At 36.7% G+C, this 20,036-nt stretch overlaps 5 protein-coding genes across 11 annotated transcripts; 3 read left to right on the plus strand and 2 right to left on the minus strand.

The window, feature by feature from the left end:
- Positions 1-376: 376 nt before the first annotated feature.
- LOC122532286 lies at positions 377-19,719 on the minus strand. 6 transcript variants are annotated; one of them, XM_043660926.1, is made up of 4 exons: positions 6,337-6,972; positions 4,457-4,506; positions 4,170-4,388; positions 377-3,882 (listed from the first exon to the last, which is right to left on the minus strand). In XM_043660926.1, exons 1-4 carry the CDS (start codon positions 6,387-6,389, stop codon positions 3,701-3,703), a joined length of 504 nt encoding a protein of 167 aa, XP_043516861.1. In that variant the 5' UTR covers positions 6,390-6,972; the 3' UTR covers positions 377-3,700. The 6 variants fall into 6 exon arrangements, with proteins under 6 accessions (XP_043516861.1, XP_043516864.1, XP_043516863.1 ...); XM_043660929.1 differs by lacking the exons at positions 4,457-4,506; positions 6,337-6,972 and adding an exon at positions 19,692-19,719; XM_043660928.1 differs by lacking the exons at positions 4,457-4,506; positions 6,337-6,972 and adding an exon at positions 6,999-7,549 and having other exon boundaries at positions 4,170-4,385.
- On the plus strand, positions 7,640-9,605 carry LOC122532282 (protein bric-a-brac 2-like). The gene has a single exon (XM_043660916.1). It carries the CDS (start codon positions 8,135-8,137, stop codon positions 9,275-9,277), a length of 1,143 nt encoding a protein of 380 aa, XP_043516851.1. The 5' UTR covers positions 7,640-8,134; the 3' UTR covers positions 9,278-9,605.
- Positions 9,653-11,034, plus strand: LOC122532284 (tetratricopeptide repeat protein 12-like). Of its 2 annotated transcripts, XM_043660922.1 has the most exons (5): positions 9,653-10,133; positions 10,197-10,391; positions 10,452-10,582; positions 10,664-10,844; positions 10,914-11,034. In XM_043660922.1, the coding sequence occupies exons 1-5, from the start codon at positions 9,998-10,000 to the stop codon at positions 10,955-10,957; spliced, it is 687 nt and encodes a 228-aa protein (XP_043516857.1). In that variant the 5' UTR covers positions 9,653-9,997; the 3' UTR covers positions 10,958-11,034. The 2 variants fall into 2 exon arrangements, with proteins under 2 accessions (XP_043516857.1, XP_043516856.1); XM_043660921.1 differs by having other exon boundaries at positions 9,655-10,133; positions 10,452-10,844.
- On the minus strand, positions 10,821-12,652 carry LOC122532281 (UPF0415 protein C7orf25 homolog). Its single transcript, XM_043660915.1, has 4 exons — positions 12,501-12,652; positions 11,830-12,271; positions 11,179-11,732; positions 10,821-11,115 (listed from the first exon to the last, which is right to left on the minus strand). Exons 1-4 carry the CDS (start codon positions 12,648-12,650, stop codon positions 11,029-11,031), a joined length of 1,233 nt encoding a protein of 410 aa, XP_043516850.1. The 5' UTR covers positions 12,651-12,652; the 3' UTR covers positions 10,821-11,028.
- On the plus strand, positions 12,954-17,322 carry LOC122532279 (zinc finger protein 346-like). The gene is made up of 8 exons (XM_043660914.1): positions 12,954-13,091; positions 14,326-14,760; positions 14,943-15,016; positions 15,159-15,308; positions 15,405-15,499; positions 15,588-15,895; positions 16,059-16,127; positions 16,214-17,322. Exons 1-8 carry the CDS (start codon positions 13,052-13,054, stop codon positions 16,366-16,368), a joined length of 1,326 nt encoding a protein of 441 aa, XP_043516849.1. The 5' UTR covers positions 12,954-13,051; the 3' UTR covers positions 16,369-17,322.
- Positions 19,720-20,036: the final 317 nt, after the last annotated feature.

A 20,036-nucleotide genomic window follows, 5' to 3' on the forward strand; every position in this document is an offset into this window, starting at 1 on the left:
CCTCGAACACATTTACAAAACACAATTATTAAAATGACTAGCAATTCAAGCACATAAATTTGATTATTATATATTAAATTTTTTAAAATTCTTTTCCGAAAAATATATACAGTGAACGAAGATTAATCTCGTAGCCATTAGCTCGATATTATGTATAGTATAATACAAGTATTATATTATAAATAATACCGATTTCCCAGGTCCCACCACATGGAGGTTGCTACGAATGGAGACCCACAAAAATAATCTTACCTTTCATCTCATTTATATCGCAAAAATTAAATTAAATAACATTAACGTGAGAAATAAATAATTAATTCGATGTTAACTACACAGGTTGATTAAAAAAGGAATACCAGTAATCAATGATACACCATTTGAATGTTAATTTATTTATTTTCTATTTCATATTTATCGATGTTGAATATTTACAAATTCTTCGTTGCGGTCATTGATGACCGAATTCTGATGACACGTTTCGTACGCATTTATTAGAAATAGACGAATCAAACGACTTCATTGGATATGTTTTACTTTTTAGATATGTAATTTTAGATACCTTTTGGTCACCGACAATGAAGAAACGACGTTTCGTTGTCAGAGAAACGAAACAAATCTCTCGCGAACTGTTCAGTTCTAAAGCAATTTGCACAACCTGTACGTGTAACACAGTGTACTCTTGTAATCGAGTGAACATTGTACCTAACAAATTTATGCCAAGAAAATTATCGATTAATCGATGATGATAATGTGGCTTCCGATGTCATTGCGGATTTTCCCGTTCAAGTCCCCATTGTTTCATTTTAATTTCAATTTCAATCTCTCTCCTTGGCTAGCAACCATGTTGGGGATAAGGGTCTCATTTGGTGTCGAGTCTCCGCAGTGTTTGTTCCTCATATACAAATTCTAAACATTTATTTTCACAAGTCGCAGTGGATACGGAGCAACTAACGAATCGATGGCGATCACCCAGGTTAAGCAGTGAGCGGGCCACAAGTCCTAGGATGGGTGACCGTTTTTCATGCTCAACCTATAAATTGCTTCAAGTTTCATGTTCTCCCACCTAAGCATCTGGCACTAGGGGTCGCCACCATCAGCAGCCTCTACTCGTGAATATGGTTGGCGACTCCGAAACGTTTTCCTCTTTACTCTATCATTATCTTATCTTACCAACACGATCCCTCGAAACCATGGCTATTTATAAAAAATAGCAAAGGCCCCATCCCCTGGGATGTGACAGTGTTGTACTCTTGCAAGTCGAGTGATGTTTCTAACAAATTCCCCAAAAGAATCATCGATTAATCGATGATGTTGCACCAAGGATAATGTAAAAATGCATCACAGAATTAAAATTTATTCAACAAAGCCACGTACACAAAAACTAAAAATTATCCTCTAGGAACGATGGAATCGATTAACGTTCCTCTCATCCATCTCAAACTACTGCAGCAAATCGTACTTCAAAATTGCAGCATTCAAAAAATATATTGCGATTACTTTTTGCGTAAACGTGGCAACGATTATTAGAAACGGTAACAACAATTACATTCGAATATAATCGAATTGCCCTCGCGGATGTGTTGCCTAACGAGACGTGTCGTTAACAAGTGAAAATGAACATTGTCGTTTCGATCGGTGCCTTATCATCTTCTATCGCAAAATACAAAAGAGAATTCCCAGTAATACGTAACTTAAAAACGATAATTCGCTAGTACCAGTCGCACCGTTTCAATTTGTATTCGCGAACTATAAAAATATCAAATCTCATCTCGCGATGCCAAACGGCCTAACGAATCGGAATTGATATATCCCGAGCACCGACTAATTGCTCCGATTAATCTCTAGTGCGTAGTTCTGTACAAAAAATGATAGAATACAAGAATAGGTTAAATATATATATATATACATGTATATGTATATATATATATATACATGTATATACATATACTATATAAATCTCGTAAATGTGCGCGCTTCAATAATCTTTCACGTAGAGATTCCTCTTTTCTTACATGTATATGGGATTTTTCTTCTTAGAATCACGATTAGATTATACACTATAGGAAAGAGAATGATTGGCTGGCAAGAATACGCACCCGCGGAATGGCGGGAAGTTATTTACAAGTTTTCGCTATATTACAAGAAACAATATAGAGCATGACAAGAGATGCAACATTCTTTTGGTATGAGTGCAGCAGCGTCTAAACGTCTTGTAATTTAAAAGTTAACTCTTTTCGATTCGTAAGGAAGACTAAGAATCGCCCATTCTTCTCGCGTAAAAGTTTTTCTCTTCCAATTATCACTTAAATCGAGCACACGTAATTAATACCATTGGTGAAGTAGATAGGTAATGTACTACGTTCACACGTAGCAGAAAGTTCAATCATAATTAATCAATTATATATTAATATACGATGCACTTCACAATCGCAACTATGAAATTACATATAACACAGATTCTTTGCGCGTTCACTTATAACTGAGAGGTATGCGTCAATTTAGATCCTGAAACGTTTATTCTTTGGTAAAGTTACATCCATTTTGAGAGTTACCCTCGAAAGAACAAGACATTCAGAAAGAACGATCAAAATTCATTCACGTGAACGCGATACAATATCCCGAGTATATGTCCTCAATTTCTAAGGAAACAGTCAATGCTATTAAATAATAATAAGAGTTCTTATACGTTTAAAAAAATATAAAATCTATGAATATTATAGGATATTAATCGCATCACGTGTATGAATTTCATTGCACGATCGGAGAATACATCGAGAACATAGATATGTAATTCATTCTAAATTTTGCATACAGCGAAAGGTGGACTGACAATCGTTTTTATACAAATTTATTACTTTATATAAAATTTACTGACCAGTTTCTTAATATCATCGTAAAAAATTATGCTTTCAATGTGTTCTTACAAACTATTAAAACCGCAGTCAATTATCCCTTACAACCATCGTATATAAACATAGGAATCGGTGATCGTGTAAGTAACAGTATTTTTATGCAAATGTTCTCTACGATCCATTATTAAAAAAAACAGTAACGTGAATATTACGTAATTTTTAATAATGATGTCAGTAAGACCATTTCTAAAAAGTATTTGCCATGTAAACGCAAGATACGTACATGGTAAATAGCACATTGATGTGAAAGAAATGAAAGTTTCGCACATCAGCATAAAATACACCTACTTACACTAACACTCGTTTACATTTAGCCTCTTAATTCAGTTCGACGATATTTTGCCTTGCATATTTACCTCGTATTTAAACTTTGCTCCATATATTTACACAGAGTTACACAACATTGTTCCCTAAGCGTAACAAGCTCCAAGAAAAAACTTTCGTGCGTATCATTCAATGTTCAGCGAAATCCTCGAAATTACACCATCACATGAAGAAACATATAAGCAATTAAATGCATTGTCTGCATTGCGTGTAGAAAATCGATAGAGAAATCGATCGAAATTCTCTTGCAACTTGTCCAGAGAAGACGAAGAAATTGAATGTGAACCGGTATATAGAATTTTTATTGCGGTTATTCGGTAAAGTGATCCTCGTAAAGGTAACTCAAAGCTTGTCGCTTTAAATTATAAATTGTGTAACTGAGCGTTTCTGCGTACGAAAGTTTGCGCTTTTAATGAGAACATTCGCACGTTTGTACACGGTATTAATTGTTATTAGGCACCTGCTTACGGTATTGGTGGATCGTCGTCGTCGTCGTCGTCTCTTGTGACTAGGACATTGCCGTAATGATTCGGACGAAAATGTCGAACCCGTTGCAACCATTTGTATCGCCTTGCAACGAAATACAGCAGCACACTCATCACTATGAGGAAAGTCGGTATTAACAAACCGGCGGCTACGGAACTACCTAAACAGAATGTAAAAATAAATTTCATTCAGTAACATCCACGTGCAGAACTGCGGCCATCTGTTGCTTAAGCATTTTTATTTTTTCCACGATAACCCCATCTTATCGTTGCTCTATGAATGAATAACGAGCTAATGCAACCGCTATATTTATCAGACTGAAGGAAAAGATAATAAAACAGTATTATCGTGGAAAATTTTATATTCTGCTCTCTATGGTAGCAAGCATTATTTTTAGAAAGGCTGTTTATAACGCTCGTCAGTATTTCTAGTGGCATCCACATGTACCTCCTGAATTGACTTCGACTTCTGGTTGATCGACAGTTATGCTAGTAATCGTGGTAGTTGTAAGCTGGACACACTGGCCTCTCGCAAATTCGTAACCTAGCTCGCATCTGCACTCTCCCTCTTCGTCCTTCGTACTTTGAAAGCACCTTTCATTCTCGCCGCACTGATTCTCCGCCTTGTGGATGTCGCACCGTTGAAATTCGTTTGTAACGTTCCCTGCTGAAAATTCGGACTAATTAGGAAGTCATCCTCAATCAGACGTCGTCTCATCGAGATCAATAAGTTACATTGTACAAGATAAGGCCCAGTCAGTATCGCGTTACAAAGATTGCACGAACTGAAAGCAGGGGATACAAAAAGCTTAGTTACTCCGTCTAAACAAAGGTTAATAGATATGAGTATCAGCCACATGCACGCGAACAACGAAACGAACGAAGGCTTTGCTACACTATAATTACGACCGATGATAAGCAACGTAATGAATATTCTAACTCCGAAAGCACTTGTGGGATTAACAAAATCTCCACGTCTGCTTTAATTTTACGAGTGAAAAATAAAATAAACCTTTTATGAATAAATTATACGCGTTACATGAATCATTAACACTGTAAAGAAACACAACTATCAAAATTACATTGATAGAATACTGTAAATGTATTCGTAGAAGCTGAGATTCAAGTAAATTATTCGGTGTTAAATTTTAACGCTAATTAGATATATAAAATTTCTCCTCGTGAGCCGCAATATGTACGAACAAAGGCTATATTTTATCTTCTACGCTCTATCCCCCTATTGTATCGTTATTAATCGATATGCATTAAATGGACACAAAATAACAGACGCCAGAGAAAAATAAAATTTCGCTAATGATACGATCGTCTAGCTTGAATTAAACAATAATTCGTCGTCACGAGTTCGTCATTATCTGCTCTTCCTATCACGATTATTTTTCGCTTCGTTTGAATAAAAGGCACAAAGCGCACGCAGAGAGTGATATCATTGCTCGACTGTGTATCGACAGTGCGTGAGCCGAAATTGGCTGAATCAGTTAATTGAGGCGAATTCGTTTTTATCAGCTACAATACAGAGGTTAACTACACTGTGGTTGAGTCAAGCAAATTAACGGACTTTCTTTTGATTTAAATCGATGGCATTGTATTAATTGAATAAGCCGCCTCGGTGTGATCCACTTGTCAGAATGCAACGATATTTGTGGCAATTTTGCTCAACGTTTCAAAAGATTAGAAACAGCCTCGCAGCCTTTGCTTCGAGTATCGCGTTCAGTTTCTTGCAATTAATTTTATATCATTGATGTCCGCCGATGAACTTTTCCATGATAATCGTCACGGAATTCATAGCTCGATCGAACAATGAGACCTTTCATTTGAATTCTACGTTATGCATGTATGCGTCTATTCAAGAAACTCGATTATTCTTCCTGTTGCTAACGAGACTCGACTGAAAAAAAATTGCATAATTAGAGAAGCCAACAAAATTTACGCGTATACTTATTATTTAATGAAGTATTTTTCATCATGTTTGATATTCAAACAGTTAAATCTTCGTATAAGTAAAATACTATAATATGTACTATATATGTATTTAAAACTAACGAGTACATAGATGCTATAATAAATAATACTTAGTCATAGTTATTGTCTGAAATAATAACACATATTGGAATATGATGCAAAAATTCAATGCTGTCAATAAACACATGAATAATAAATTCCGCATAAAATAAATTCCATGGTCAGACAATAATACAAGATGAGTAACAAAATCGTCGCGAAATATTATTCATTCGCTAATAATAAAGCTAATTGCAGCCACTAGAGCATTTATGTGTCAACTGAGCGTTTATTATTTCTTATGAAACGAAATGCGAGGCATAAAGTTACATTTTCAATTGAGCGAGTGCGTGTATAATAGTAAAAAATGAAAAAGTGGTATTAATACTAGTACTTATACCAGTATTAATACTGGAACTGATATTGGCACTGATAATGAATAATACTAAACGCTATACGTCATCTTCTTATCGTGTTGACTCATCTCTTTCAACAGATGTGAACGTTGTACGTCTTGGCCAGGAAAACGAACAAAGGTGTTAAACATGTCAATTATACATTGAACAAGCGATATATATATTGAACGACCTTTGTACCTTCTGACTAGACGATAACACATATCTCCAACGTATATATTTTGTTTGTACATAAATGGAAATGCCTGGAAAGAAAAAAAATTGCCAAACGTATAATTAGAACGAAAAGTACTATATTATATATCAACTACCGAACAACCGAATCAAATTGATTGTGCGATAACGAGCGTCTGCTACGTGCTGCATTAATCATTCATCTTCCATTGGAAGAGACAGTACGTGTAGGTATAAGGTGCGATAATTGATGTTTGAAAAATCGAGCACGAAGTATGTACATATGCATATATGAAACGAGAGAAACGTGTTCCATCCGGCGAAACATTGTAGCACTGAAAAACACAACACCGGAGGGGGCACAATTTCTGGACCATAAGCATCGGGAGAGGAAAGAGACACACGGACGTGCTGTCGGGAAACAAGAGAATTGGAGAGAAATGGAAAGAAAGAATGAGTGGGCGCGCGAAAGAGAAAGAGAGAGAAAGAGAGAGAACGAGAGAGGGGTAAAGGGAGAGACGAAGAAAAAGCGGAAGGAGGCTATTGTGGCCTTACAGGGGTGACCCCAATGGTTCGATTAAACGAACCAATTTTGATCACACTTGATACAGAGAAGCTCAATTTACTGGCAAACGAACTGCAAATCGTTTCGAAGAATCCATGCTTACCTGCGTGATTGAATGGCGCTAGAAAAAGCAGTGCCACGATGAGATAGCAGAAAACATTAACTCTAATGTCTCGCATTTTCCTTCCTTTTTCCCTGATCATGCCCACGCTTGCTCTTTGTTTCTCTCTGCGTTTCTCCTCTCGATTCACGACTCACGACTCACGATCACATAATAACTAACAGTATTACTCAAAGTACACTCACGGTCGATGTGTGTATGCCACTCGCAAAACGTAATGCTGAACGCACGGAATCTACACGCACGTCTCTCATCAAAGCACTCGTTCAGATAACCTAAAACCTTAGAGCGAAACGATCAATAGGCACGTATAAGCCGGCTCATTGCCGATCGGCCGGTCGTCACCAGTTTTGACAGATAAATGCTAGGCCGCACCGCGGAACGCGTTCAATCATCTGTTATTAAACGACCATTTACACTTATCGAACTCAATTGGCATCGAGAATCGCAGAATGCACTTCGATTTCGAGACATCGAGGTGGCGCTATGGTGCACATCCATTGGCGCGACAATCAAAACGAAATTTCGCACAGCAGCTGTTTAAACCAATTATTTCTAAATAATTTAGCTACAAAAAAAAGAACAATAAAACAAATTAATAAAAGATAACAATTATGTTCGACGTGTCTATTTAAATTTAATTTGAATTTTTGCGTTTAACCGATATACTGAAAAATCGATTGCAATTTCGAGCACCGTCTCAAATTTGTAACGAATAAATATTTTTAGATCAAGTAACTAGGGCAATAATATATTCCTCACCTTCTACATAAATCTGACAGTCAACTGACGAAAATCGATTTGTTGGGTTATTTTTAAAAAGTAGAATCTCCGCTCAACTTTCTTCAAAAAGCATAGAATTCCAACGTTTTTAAGCGGACCTACATCGTATGAAAGGTACTCTGCACGCGATATTAAATCGATCATTGTAAATTCAACATTGTTTCCAATTTGTCTTCAATACGTTAAAAAATATTCTGTCCGTTGGAATGTAGAACTGCCTAAAACGTAGTTGCGATGACAGCGGCACGTGTCATGGCGAGTGTGTTGTTATAAACGAAAGTCGTGTACCGTGAGTTCTACGTGAAATTCGAAAGCTATCAATTACAATATTCAAGATGAGGGAAGAGACAGTGTTAAGTTTAAAGTGGCACAGTTTCCCATCGCATTTGGCGGTTTCCCTCGATACATGCTACGAGAAGCAACAGTTTGTAGATCTTTCTTTAGTATGTAAAGACGGGACGATTTTAAAATGTCACAAAATGGTACTGGCCAACTCGAGTTCATTCTTTCGTCGTTTGCTTGTTGCCAACGATCATCCTCACCCTATGATTATTCTTCACGATATTGAAGCAGATGATCTTAAGACTATCGTCAATTTCATGTATTGCGGTGAAATACAAGTAGTCCAAAGTGAGGTTAGAAGGCTGTTAAAGTTGGCCGAAATTTTGGAAGTCACTGGATTGCGGCATATTCAAACTTCTGTTTTGGTAGGAGAATCGAATAACACACCTCATGATGCATCCAGAAAGACGACCACGGTATCTCGTATAAAAATTGAAGAAACGAAAGGTTTATCTACCAAAACAGTACCTGAGCATGATCCTAATGTAAGACCACAAAATAAGACAAACAGCCAATCGACAAAGTTTCCATCGTCTAGTCATCTTCACAAAAATAGGAATAAAGTACCATTAGAAACTACCAAGAAAAGTGAAGAGGGTAACATTAATTTATTAAGTCAACGTTTAGACACTGGAAGATCTGGAATCAGTATTGTAGACATTAACGATATGCCAAGCACCAGTAGAGGAATTTCCAATCCACCAGCTCAAAAGAAAAAAGACACTTCTGAACCTATTATTAGTTGGCCTCATGTTCTATCTGCTATATCGAAAGATAAATCTTTGCCTTTAAAAAAACTATGTATTATGGATGAAGTTGAAATTACAGCTGGAAAGTCATCAATAAGTAATCAAGAGTATCAAAGAAATGAACCCTTAGACAAAAGGAAACATAGGACTAATTCAGAAAGCAATGAATCTATGAAGTGTGCAGTTTATATAAAAGATGAAGTAGATATATTTGAAGTAGAAGAAGATGAGGATATGGACCCCCTTGAAGTTGAAGAAATTGAAAATGAGAATTTAGAGACTATTATGGGACCATCGCAAATGTTTTCTGTTACAAACATGGAACAAAAATATTATAATACAGGAACACTTTCAGAATATCCTTCAAGAAAAGGATCTAATGGTTAAAAGATAAAACAAACATGTCTTAAATTTGAAATTAATATATTTCTTTGAATATAACACCTAGACTGAATAAGACTTTTTTGCAATTATCAATATTTCTTTAACACGTTGATTGTCTATTTTTTCTAAGGCTCAATATATATTTGGGCTCAGTTTAATTTATAATTAATAAATTTATTTCTCCAACATAATTGAAATTGAAACTCTTCCTTTTCATTTCTTTTTAGAATATTATCATACTGCGAAGCTAACAAAATAGACTATAAGGTTAAATTTTTTCAATTAATATTGTACAAAATTATAGAAGAAAATTATAATTACAAAACAAAGTACATATGTTATATGTACATGCATTTATATGTTGCATTAATATATTAAATATATTAATGAAAACTGTTACAAATTATTTATGTAATTCTATCTAATAGGATAGAAATGTAGCGATCAACGTGTTAATAGAAAAAGCTATGAAATTTTAACATATATAAATTAACGACAGTACATCATCTTGTTACTTTCTTACATGATCTTGTTCATTTTGTAATAAATTAATTGAAAATAAATAGTTTATGTTTCTTTAATCATCTAAACCACTCCACATATGTGTAATCTATGTTACTATGTTACATGTTTCTATGGAAACCTTTCATTACCTTTCAACCTAGTTATTCTCATGATTAGCTCAATCTCTTTTAATTATTTTTATTAAAAAATATTTAGAATATGGATCAGACAATAGATCACAGTAATTTGAACAAAAAGATAACGGAAGGCCAACAAATTATAGATGACTTAACAATTGATAAACATGTAACGGAAGAAGAATTTCAGAACTTCATGCATCGCGTTACTGAAGTTGGTAAGTATTATTTTCTTTTTAAGGATTAAGAACACAATCTTTACTTTGTTCTAATTTTTTAAGAAAAAATTGTGAAAAAGTTGGCATCTCCTAATCCTGAAGAACAAAAGCACGGACAAATATTGGCTGACGAAATTTTAGAGAAACGATCAGAAAAGAATATATGCGATGATACTGAATTAAAAATAAAAATGAATCGTACAGTGATTAACAAATGTTCAATCAATGAAAATTCTACTGAAGAACAAATGTCTAAAGGTACCGAATAATCATCCTTGTATTCTGCACTTTCATACTAATTGAAATTTTCTTACATAGAAGCGTTCATGAGAAGCGTGGAAAAAGATGCGAAAGAGAGGACAGAGAACCGAAAGATTAGAAACGAACGTGCAGAAACATTGAAAACAATTGGTAATGGTGCATTTAAGGAGAAAAATTACGAAAAAGCGGTAACATATTACAGTAAAGCACTTGAACAACGAAAAGATTCGACTGTGTTATGGAATAATAGAGCTTTGTCATATATTCAGCTTGGATTATTCGAAAAAGCCTTAGCCGATTGCGAATGGGCATTAAAAGTTAATAACACGAACTTGAAGGCACTCCTAAATAGTGCTAAATGTTATAAACAACTTGGAGATGAAATCAAATATAAAGAATATATTCAGTTAGCAAAAGAGAGAAATCCACATTTCAACAAATTTATTAATGGTATACTCAACATTTTTTACATTGGGAACATTTTTGTTAAAACTAATTTTTACTTAATTTTTTTTACAGAATTTGAAGAAAGTATGGACATGCGCGTTAATTACCAAGCCTAATAGTAAATAGAAATATTTCTTATGTAGCCTGAATATTTCTTTTGTAATAATCTAAATGTATTTAACTGGTATCAAGATGAACCTATTTTTGTTGCATAACCTTCTTTAATCTCTGAAAGAGATCTAGGCTCATGCAGAAAGACTGTACACTCAATACCCTGAAAAAATTTATTACTGGAATTGTTTGAAACTGTTATACTTTATAGTATAAATACTTATACCTGCATACGTGCTGCTCTAACAAACCCCTCATTTGCTGATACTGTAATGCTTTTCATATCTTCCCCCGTTGCAAAAACCAATCTAGATCTATCTTTAATTTTACCACCCAGACTAAGCTTTTCCATTATTCTGCCCGTTGATATATCTTTAACAATTTGAACTTTATTCAGTAATTCTTTTGCCCTAAGAGTCTCTTTGGGTCCACCAATAACATCTACAATGTTCATAAAATTTTCATAAGCAGTTTGACAGACAATCAGTTCCTTTCCCTTGAATAAATTCTCTAAAATTGGTTTCACTGGATGTTTTCTCTCCATTTCTGCTTGTTGTGTGAGTAAAGGTTCACGATAAATAAAATGATCATATCCATTGGTCATATTTGTCACGTATGCTAATAACGTTGACACATCCAAATTAAGAACATTTATTTCGGTTTTAAGGGAAAATGTATTTAAAGTTTCTAGATTTGACTTTATGCTCTTTTTGTATTCATCCAAAGGTTCCTCAGTAGATTCTAACGAATGCATCCACGTTGAAAATCTGTCCTCGCTATCTATCTCCAGAAGAACAGATACAACCATGAATATCATTCCTTAATTAATGGTATTATACATACTCATGCATTTACCATATTAAGAAAACATTAATACCATGTATATCTATATTTTTTACATCTTCACAGTGTATCTTATCTCCTTCAATGATTACTCCCATATGTTCCAAACGTGTAGCTAATGGAATTTCTATACCATAAGCAAAATGGAATATAACGTCAGGTGGCCTATACAAATATGGATAACACTTTGCGCATTCCAAGTAACTCATTGCTTGATCAAGCACAGATTTTTGCCCATATTCTCCGTTACCCATTGAAATCATTGTAAGAGCTCTAGCATTTCTAGCGATAACCTTTATCCATGATGCACCACCATCGCATACAATATCTACTTCTAAACGTGATTTTTGATACTTAAAAGGTTTCATAATATTGGTGGGTTCATTAGCACAAAAAAGTCGTGCTACAATCGCATTCAAATGAATCAAATTTGTACTTTGTAGATGTTCTTTCTTTACATTCTCTGTAGATTGTACCTTTATTGAGAATAGTATATAGTTATAATCCTGATTTTTTTAATTTAAAAATATAAAACAGTTCAACAACCTTTCATATTTATAATCAACAAGATTAAGAGAAACAACTACAATGAATTGTTTTACAACTTGCCCAATTATAGATACATATAATTAGTACCCAACTTCATGTGAAAAATACACCTATATCAATGAATGAAATTTTAATTGTAACTTCAAAGTGACATACCTTTTCTAAAAATCTAATTTCTTGTTGAATCTTTCGTATAAGTTTTTCAATCCCGTCAATCTTTGTCACAAGTTTCAGTCGGTCTATCGTGGCTTTGCCACTCTCTATTTTTTCCTCGAGACATGCTAGAAGCTCAGCCTTTTCCTCCATCCTTCCAGACTAAACGACTTTTAACAAGTTGGCCATAAAAAATTCTGTTTTCTGTGGCAATTCGAATAATTTTGGATAGTCCACGACCGACGAACGTAGTGTTAGCAGCCATCTTGCATCACAGTTCAATATCGCGTAATGTCGTCGGGTCGCTTGTCAAACTCGCCTATTAACCTCACAAACTTTTGTATTTCATTGAATAATTGACAGTCAACCATAATACATGAATCGTAATGATACCATGTTCCAACGAATCGTGCGAAATGTAAAACTACAGACAGAAAACTAATTCGCGAGTGTGAAGCGAACGAAAACGAGCTTTCTTATCGCGCCGTAATTATCGCGCGCCGTCAAGTTTTCTCTAACAATAATAGAGAATATCGCGGTATTTACGCTGCAAAATGTCTAGTGCGAAGATCATCGAAAATCCAGAAATACCGGGTGAGTTCCTATCCTAGGAAAGAATTTTCCTCATTGATTCACGTTGTAGAGGCATATGCCCTAGTGAATCTAGTGTATCGAAAATATGCAAACTTGTGTGAATCTCCCGAACATATCGAACGTTGAAAATATGTACCCAACATTCGACACGTTGACATTGATACATTTATAACAAAACATTTTTTACGAATAGAACAACGTCACTGTAGACACATGCATCATACGCTGTATAGTATAACGGATTCTATTACAAATAACCGGATGTGACTTTTGATATGTCTATATCAGTCAATTATCAAAACAATTACTCAAAGCACACCCGTGTTGCACTCTATCGGACACGTGAAATAGAAAGATGAGTTAACTGTCGAATACTTCTGTGCTCACTGTCAAAAAAAATTTAGTATTTCACTGTCGAAATCAGCTGACAGCTTAAAATATAAAATAACAAACACGTACATACCAATGCAACGGTGTGACACACCTCTGTCGTTTTTGTGCGAAAATGCAAAATTTATGAATGGAATCGAAATTTATCGATAAATCGTAATTAATTAAATGGCGATACAAATATAAATGCATTATGCTATATCAAATATAGTATCAGTAATACATGTATAAACATTTGCTTTACCATTTAAGCGTAGCATATGATCGCTGATATTTTATGAATATTGCATTGGCCATTACCATCCACTTTTACTTCCTATGCGCGATACTAACTTTTTCGTCAAATTTGCCCAATATATTATTCCTGTTATCTCGATGGTACAAAATTAATCGCCAGTACTAAAGCAGATTATTCGATCCTGAGGTGTAGAGTGCATACAACACTCATTCGATAAGTAAAATGCGCTTACTGTCGTCCACAACTACTTGGAAAATGTATCTTGCACGTTGCAAATAAAAATTACCAACATTACGGGTTTTACGTTCGCAGTCTTGCTCAAAATTAGTGAAATTAGTCACAGCCAGGCACGCGATTAAATCTGATCTTCGAGCAAATTACATCGATACGCCTCTCTTCTTCGAACTTTATTACTTTTTATTTTCGGTGTATTTTATTCGCACATTTTTATGCGTGTCTGAAACGTGCTTAAAATCGTTCAGTCATTTTATTAACGCCATAAATCCAACAATTAACGAAAGTTCTTTCAGCATTTCGTTTTATGAACCGTCCACAAAAGTTTTCGTTATTGTTGAAATAAATTTTCCATTTGTGTGTGTAATACAGGACTAGAATGTATTCTGCCACCACCTCCACCACCTCCACCTCCAGTTACAACGTCGAAAAGCAACAACCTACCAATTACGACGGAGCAACAGCAACCTGTAGCAACAAAAGCAACAACGACCGATTTATCGACCAGCGAAACAGCGGGAAATTTAACGACGATTCAAACAACGGCCTCGTCGTTTCCAAACATTACTGTGCCAACATCCTATATCATGCATCCGGCGATGCAGCCACAAACGCCTGGACAACCAACTACTCCCTGGTGGATACCTACAGACGCCGACACGTCGGACCTTTATGCACGATGGTATAACACGACCTACAAGGCGGCTGCTACGGCGGCCGTATCGCCGACGATACAAGTTTCCAACAAAGCCAAAAACAAGTATTACAAACGCAAGAACGAATTCATCGATCCTGCGCAAGATGCAGGTAATTAGAGAACATTTGCGACATACGAGACGCAAACGGAATATATTTATTTCAGTTAAGAATTTGTCCGACTTATAGATGGCATCACTATGCACATCAAATTATCATTGAGAAAATCCGACTTGAGATTCCTATGGCAGTTTAGCTAATTAAAGATTGATTTATATATTTCTATTTCGTAGAGAAAGTTGCAAGCGCCCAGAGGGAACTGGCAGCACTAATGAAACCGCTGAAATGTGATCTGTGCAATGCAGTTGTAAGGCTCGATTACTTTATCCGATAAAAATACGTACAAGACTCCGTTGAATACGTCGTGTCACGCTTGTTTGACTAACACGTATTTAACTAAATATGCCAACTAAATATGTGTGTTGATATAAAAAATTAAACGATTTCAGATGAATTCTACGTTACAAGCTAAGTTACATTACGACGGTAAGCCACATCAGAAAAAGGTATCTATGTTTTTGAATCAAAGCGTAAAGAAACAAAAGACCGAAGACGGCCAAGTTAGTAGCACGACCACCGACTGGCAAAACTATTGTGATGTAAGCAGTTGAATTTCCTTTACCGAATGAAATTAACGACAGACAAGAAACAAAAAACCGTTGTTGCACAAGCAGAGCCTTATTTGATTCTTGCAGATTTGTAAAACGTGGTTCACGTCGCAAACGGATGCGACACAACACTACGCTGGTAAAAAACATATTAGAGCAGCGAACGGCGGACGTCGTGCGAGGTACAGAGATGTATACTTGTCTCAAATTATTCTTAGAAAGATAGCTGTGTCAGCCGAGATCGTCATACCAGAGCGTTGAATTCTACAGGCCGTCGAAGAAGTCGCAAAATCAAAATCAGTACGGTCAAATAGATCCCAGCGGCCGATTCGGGATAGGAACGGCTTTTCAGGCGGAAGTGCAATCTACACCGGCACAGCCGGCAGTACCTGACGGTACCAATACGGTACCTGCACCAGCAACTGGCCCCATCTACACACCACCTCCTTATCCGACGCCGTTGCGTTGCGATCTGTGCGGAGTTTCGGCTAATCGGCAGGACCAATTAGAAACGCACAAACGTGGTGCTAGACACTTGCGAATGCTCAGGATGAACGGGTTGCCTGTCCCCGAGCCAGGTTAGTATTTCACCTGTGATCTACTTTATAAATATCAGGACACTTGTATATATATGATACTTACGATAAAAATCCGCAGTTTGTTGATGAGATGCAACTCTCGATACTTATGAACAAGGATATACATTGATTCGTGGCAATATTTATCCTATGAATTTTTTAGCTACCGAGAGCGAGGTGACTCCTACTATTCCTGTACCTATAGATTATTCTATTTATCGAACACCATCAGGTAGGGACGACTACTCGCATTTTTAAACGACGCGTAATCTCGTAGCAGTGATAGTTATATCCTTTAGCAAATTGTTTTGTTTGCAGGCCAGTATTATTGTGCACCGTGCAATGTATCATTAAACTCCGAGAGTACGTTTGCCCAACACATGGAGAGCAAAAAACATAAAAATCAATCAAATCCAAAGTCTCCGTCGAACACTGTGGTGGTATCGAAGAAGGCTAGATTCAAGAAGAAATAAGGTTACGGAGACATTCCGTACACGCTATTTCTACGTCCATTGTTTTCACTGAAACTCTTCTCTCATTTTTCGGTTACGCAGATGTATTGTCGTTGTATCGCGGGCAACGTGCAACGATCTGTGCCTAAATATAAAAAATAAAACTCTTGTTCGATAATAGGGTGTGCCGGCGAGACTCTCGAAGAGTCAGTAACCTCTGAAATGTTCCAAGATCACCCGCGAGACTAACGAGAATTATGAATTAATACGAGGATAGATCCGATCGTCGCGCGACTGATGAGAAAGATAAATCTGTTAGCGTTAATCGGTATTTTAAATTAAATACCGATTAACACTAAATTCGATTTTCAGTAAACCGAACGGTTATTTAGACGGTAGCTCGTTAATCGTCTCGGTGGCTGCACGACTAATCGCCCACATTTATTCAATTACGAAACCATTAGCTCGAACGCTCCCCACCGTTCAATTCGCGAAATCACGCGCGCTGGTACGAACGCGCGTTTGTCGCGTCCAAGTGAAATTTATGCGTCGTTCACTCCCGACCTTCCACAGAATTTATGACTTGAGCGAACGAGCCATACCGAACCCTCCTCTATTAATTACCTCCTAAGACACGTATGACGGATCAACGTTTCCAGCCTGTTTTTACTGTCACTTCCCCGCGACGAATATATCTTTTGACAACGGTGACCAAATAAAAATGTCGGTGTAAAGCATGAATCAACGAGCAAGAAACCCTGGAGCTACATTCACGATACCCAAAAATGGCATGACATGTAAAAGCTCCTCTGTTTTTTTAGAAAGAAGGAAGAATTAACCACCGCGCTGTATCCACGGAAAAGAATTTTTCAAAGGGATAAAATTAGTCGTCGTTAGTATATCACTGAGAGGGTGGAGTTCTTTGTAAAAATTTCAGAAGTAGCTCGAAGCTATTAAAAGAAGACCAAAACTTTAGACAGCGTGGATGTCGTGCTCTAAAAATTCCTATGAGAACCATTTTCTTTTCCCTTTTGTTCCTGCGAGCGTTGCATTCCGCTGATTTTCTAACAAGCTGAATTGTCTAACTATTTTTCTCCAGCGCTTCTCTCCGGCTTTCCGTCACGGAGCTTCGACTCCTGCTATTCTAACAACGTGTACAGATTAGAATCGTCCTCGCACGGACTTGTAGATCGTTGGTTTATACCTGCGTCTCGGATTTTTATGACCCTTGGTTTAACATGTTTCTTTCCTTTTTTTTATTTCTCGTTGCGTCCTCCTACGTTACCGAAATCCCTTTTCCATCTTCTCGTCTGTCGTACACATATCTACGTACCATTATTTCTTCCTACTCGCGTGTTTACGACGGAAGGAGCGAGAGATGTTGATTTTTCAATGTAATAGCGTAGAAGATGCCGAGAATTTCCAGCGGGGATGAAGAACAGAAGTCAATTCGTGAGACAATCATAAAGGTAATACTCGTACACAATAAGAACGAGGGACGGAAATCGATTTGCCACGGGATCAGGTGTAATGCGCGTAAAAACTTATTAATCACCGCGCGTCCGCTTAGAAATTCGATAAATTCCCGCCGATGACTGGAGAGAATTTCTGAGAACCTGAAAACGGTCGTGAGTCTTCCTCTGAAATTGCTGACACTGACACGCCAGGATCGTGCAATAAACGAGAGCAAACGATCAAACCTCATTCAAGTTCGATTAAAGGTGAAAAGAAAAGAAAGAATTTCTTAAGTAGATCAAACCAGATACCTTCAAATCGATAAATACGATGAAATGAATCGCGTTGCGAAATATATAATAGACTCAACCGTATGAAGAACGTAATGAAGCTCATAACCCGTGATTATGCAACTATTCACGCAGAAATCCTCTTCTGTAATCGCGTGGACCTACGTTATTAGCAGGACATATCGATCAAAAGATCGTCTCGGATAATGAACACCGGTTGAACTCAGATATAAACTCTCTAAACAATCGAACGAATAAGTTTACAGTACGCAACATTCATTTGGACAGTGTAGTAAAGATTCGATATTGCATACGTAAATTAGAATTTTTAATATTCCATAGACCACATAGATTGAAATGTGAGTTAAAAATTATTCTTCGTTAATCCTTCTGGTTAGACCGGAAGACAATTCCACAGGCAATTCTAAATCCACGGCTAAAGGCAGCGGTCACGAATTTTCTTTTCACGCGGACGTTCATTTCTAATTCCGCAAACGAACGGCTAAGTTTGTTAGCGCGAGAAACGGTACTGGTGCCAAGCAAGAGCAGCCGCTCCTTTGTCTCGCCGAATCCATTGTTTCATCTGAGAGTAATGAATTGGTAAAAAGGAAAAAGAAAAAAAAAAAAACAGCTCCGAGAGGCAGCAGGCGAACGAGAATGCAAGGATTTCTTTTCTGTACCGTTCGCCGGCCCTCGAACAAATTCGTACAATTATTTCTCGATTAGGCGAGATCGTTGGCTATTGCGTGGAACAAGGCCAGATTGCCAGCCTCTATTACAGAAGACGAGAAGAAACAACACGTGTGCCACTGCGGCAATGCGGCCTGCCTAATCGTGGAAATTTCGCAGCACAACACACCGGCTTTAATAAGACGTTTTTGCGAATCAGCGTGTGGAAAGATGTAACAGTGACGCGACGAAGACCAGAGGGACGCGAGACGAGACGAAAAGAAAAGAAAGGGAATAAAAAAGTGTGTTCTCGGGCGCATCTCGGTGGGGCTGACCTTGCAAGTCTTCACGGGCCACCAATGTAGACCGACAAGAAAATAGAAAATCGTGCTCCTAAATGCGGGCGGTGTGATGTCATGCGGAAATAGCCGTCCGTCTATGCTCTTCACCGCGGCGACATAGAAAGGCGAACGGAGAATCTTGATCGGTCGACCGATTACCTCGTCACTGGGCTTCCAAACGAACCGATAGACAGTTTTGCCTTCGCAATCCGCCAACGAAAGTTCGTTTGCGAACAATTCCAATCATTTTCCGCTTGATTTTGTCCTACGCTCTTAATCCTCTTATCTTTCTATCAACTGCCAATAATTCTATCGTCCATTGAACTTCCTATTTCTTCTCTGAATATTCTCCGTGTTTCGTTAATGTCATTTATATAAATTAATTTCCTGTCCTGTAGTTTTAATGTAATATGTTATTGTTTTAAATTTTACTAATATAATATAATAATGTGGTTAGATCTTGTCGTGTACAGTGCTGATGAAATAAGAAACTATTGGAAAGAATGTTTTCACGACTTGTTTTATGTGATGACAACAGCTGCGTATACATTGCCATACAAAAATATTACAAAAAAAAGGTCGCACTTACCAATAACAATCATACAGTAGATTCGCGTCGGATGAACTGCAGTTGTTATCCAATTCTGGGAATTTGTGGTCGATGAGATAAAAATATGTACAACATTGGCGAGATAACAAGCTTGGCCAGGTAAACTTGCTCTTGGAGTGTTGTTTCATTCCCGCGCGTAATCTTTTGTCGCATTGAATGACGGATCAATTCTCACTGATCATAAAATGATATTTTTATTATATAAATGATATTTTTTTATATAGATATTTTTATATCTCATAATTAAATTCTTTATATAAACGCAAATATTTACATAGAAATACTTACATAGAAAATGAAGCATTTACGAAGCATTCTGTTAGT

The sequence above is a fragment of the Frieseomelitta varia genome, unplaced genomic scaffold (genome assembly GCF_011392965.1).
Source record: "Frieseomelitta varia isolate USP_RPSP 00005682 unplaced genomic scaffold, Fvar_1.2 scaffold_447, whole genome shotgun sequence".
NCBI classification, from domain to species: Eukaryota; Metazoa; Arthropoda; class Insecta; order Hymenoptera; family Apidae; genus Frieseomelitta; species Frieseomelitta varia.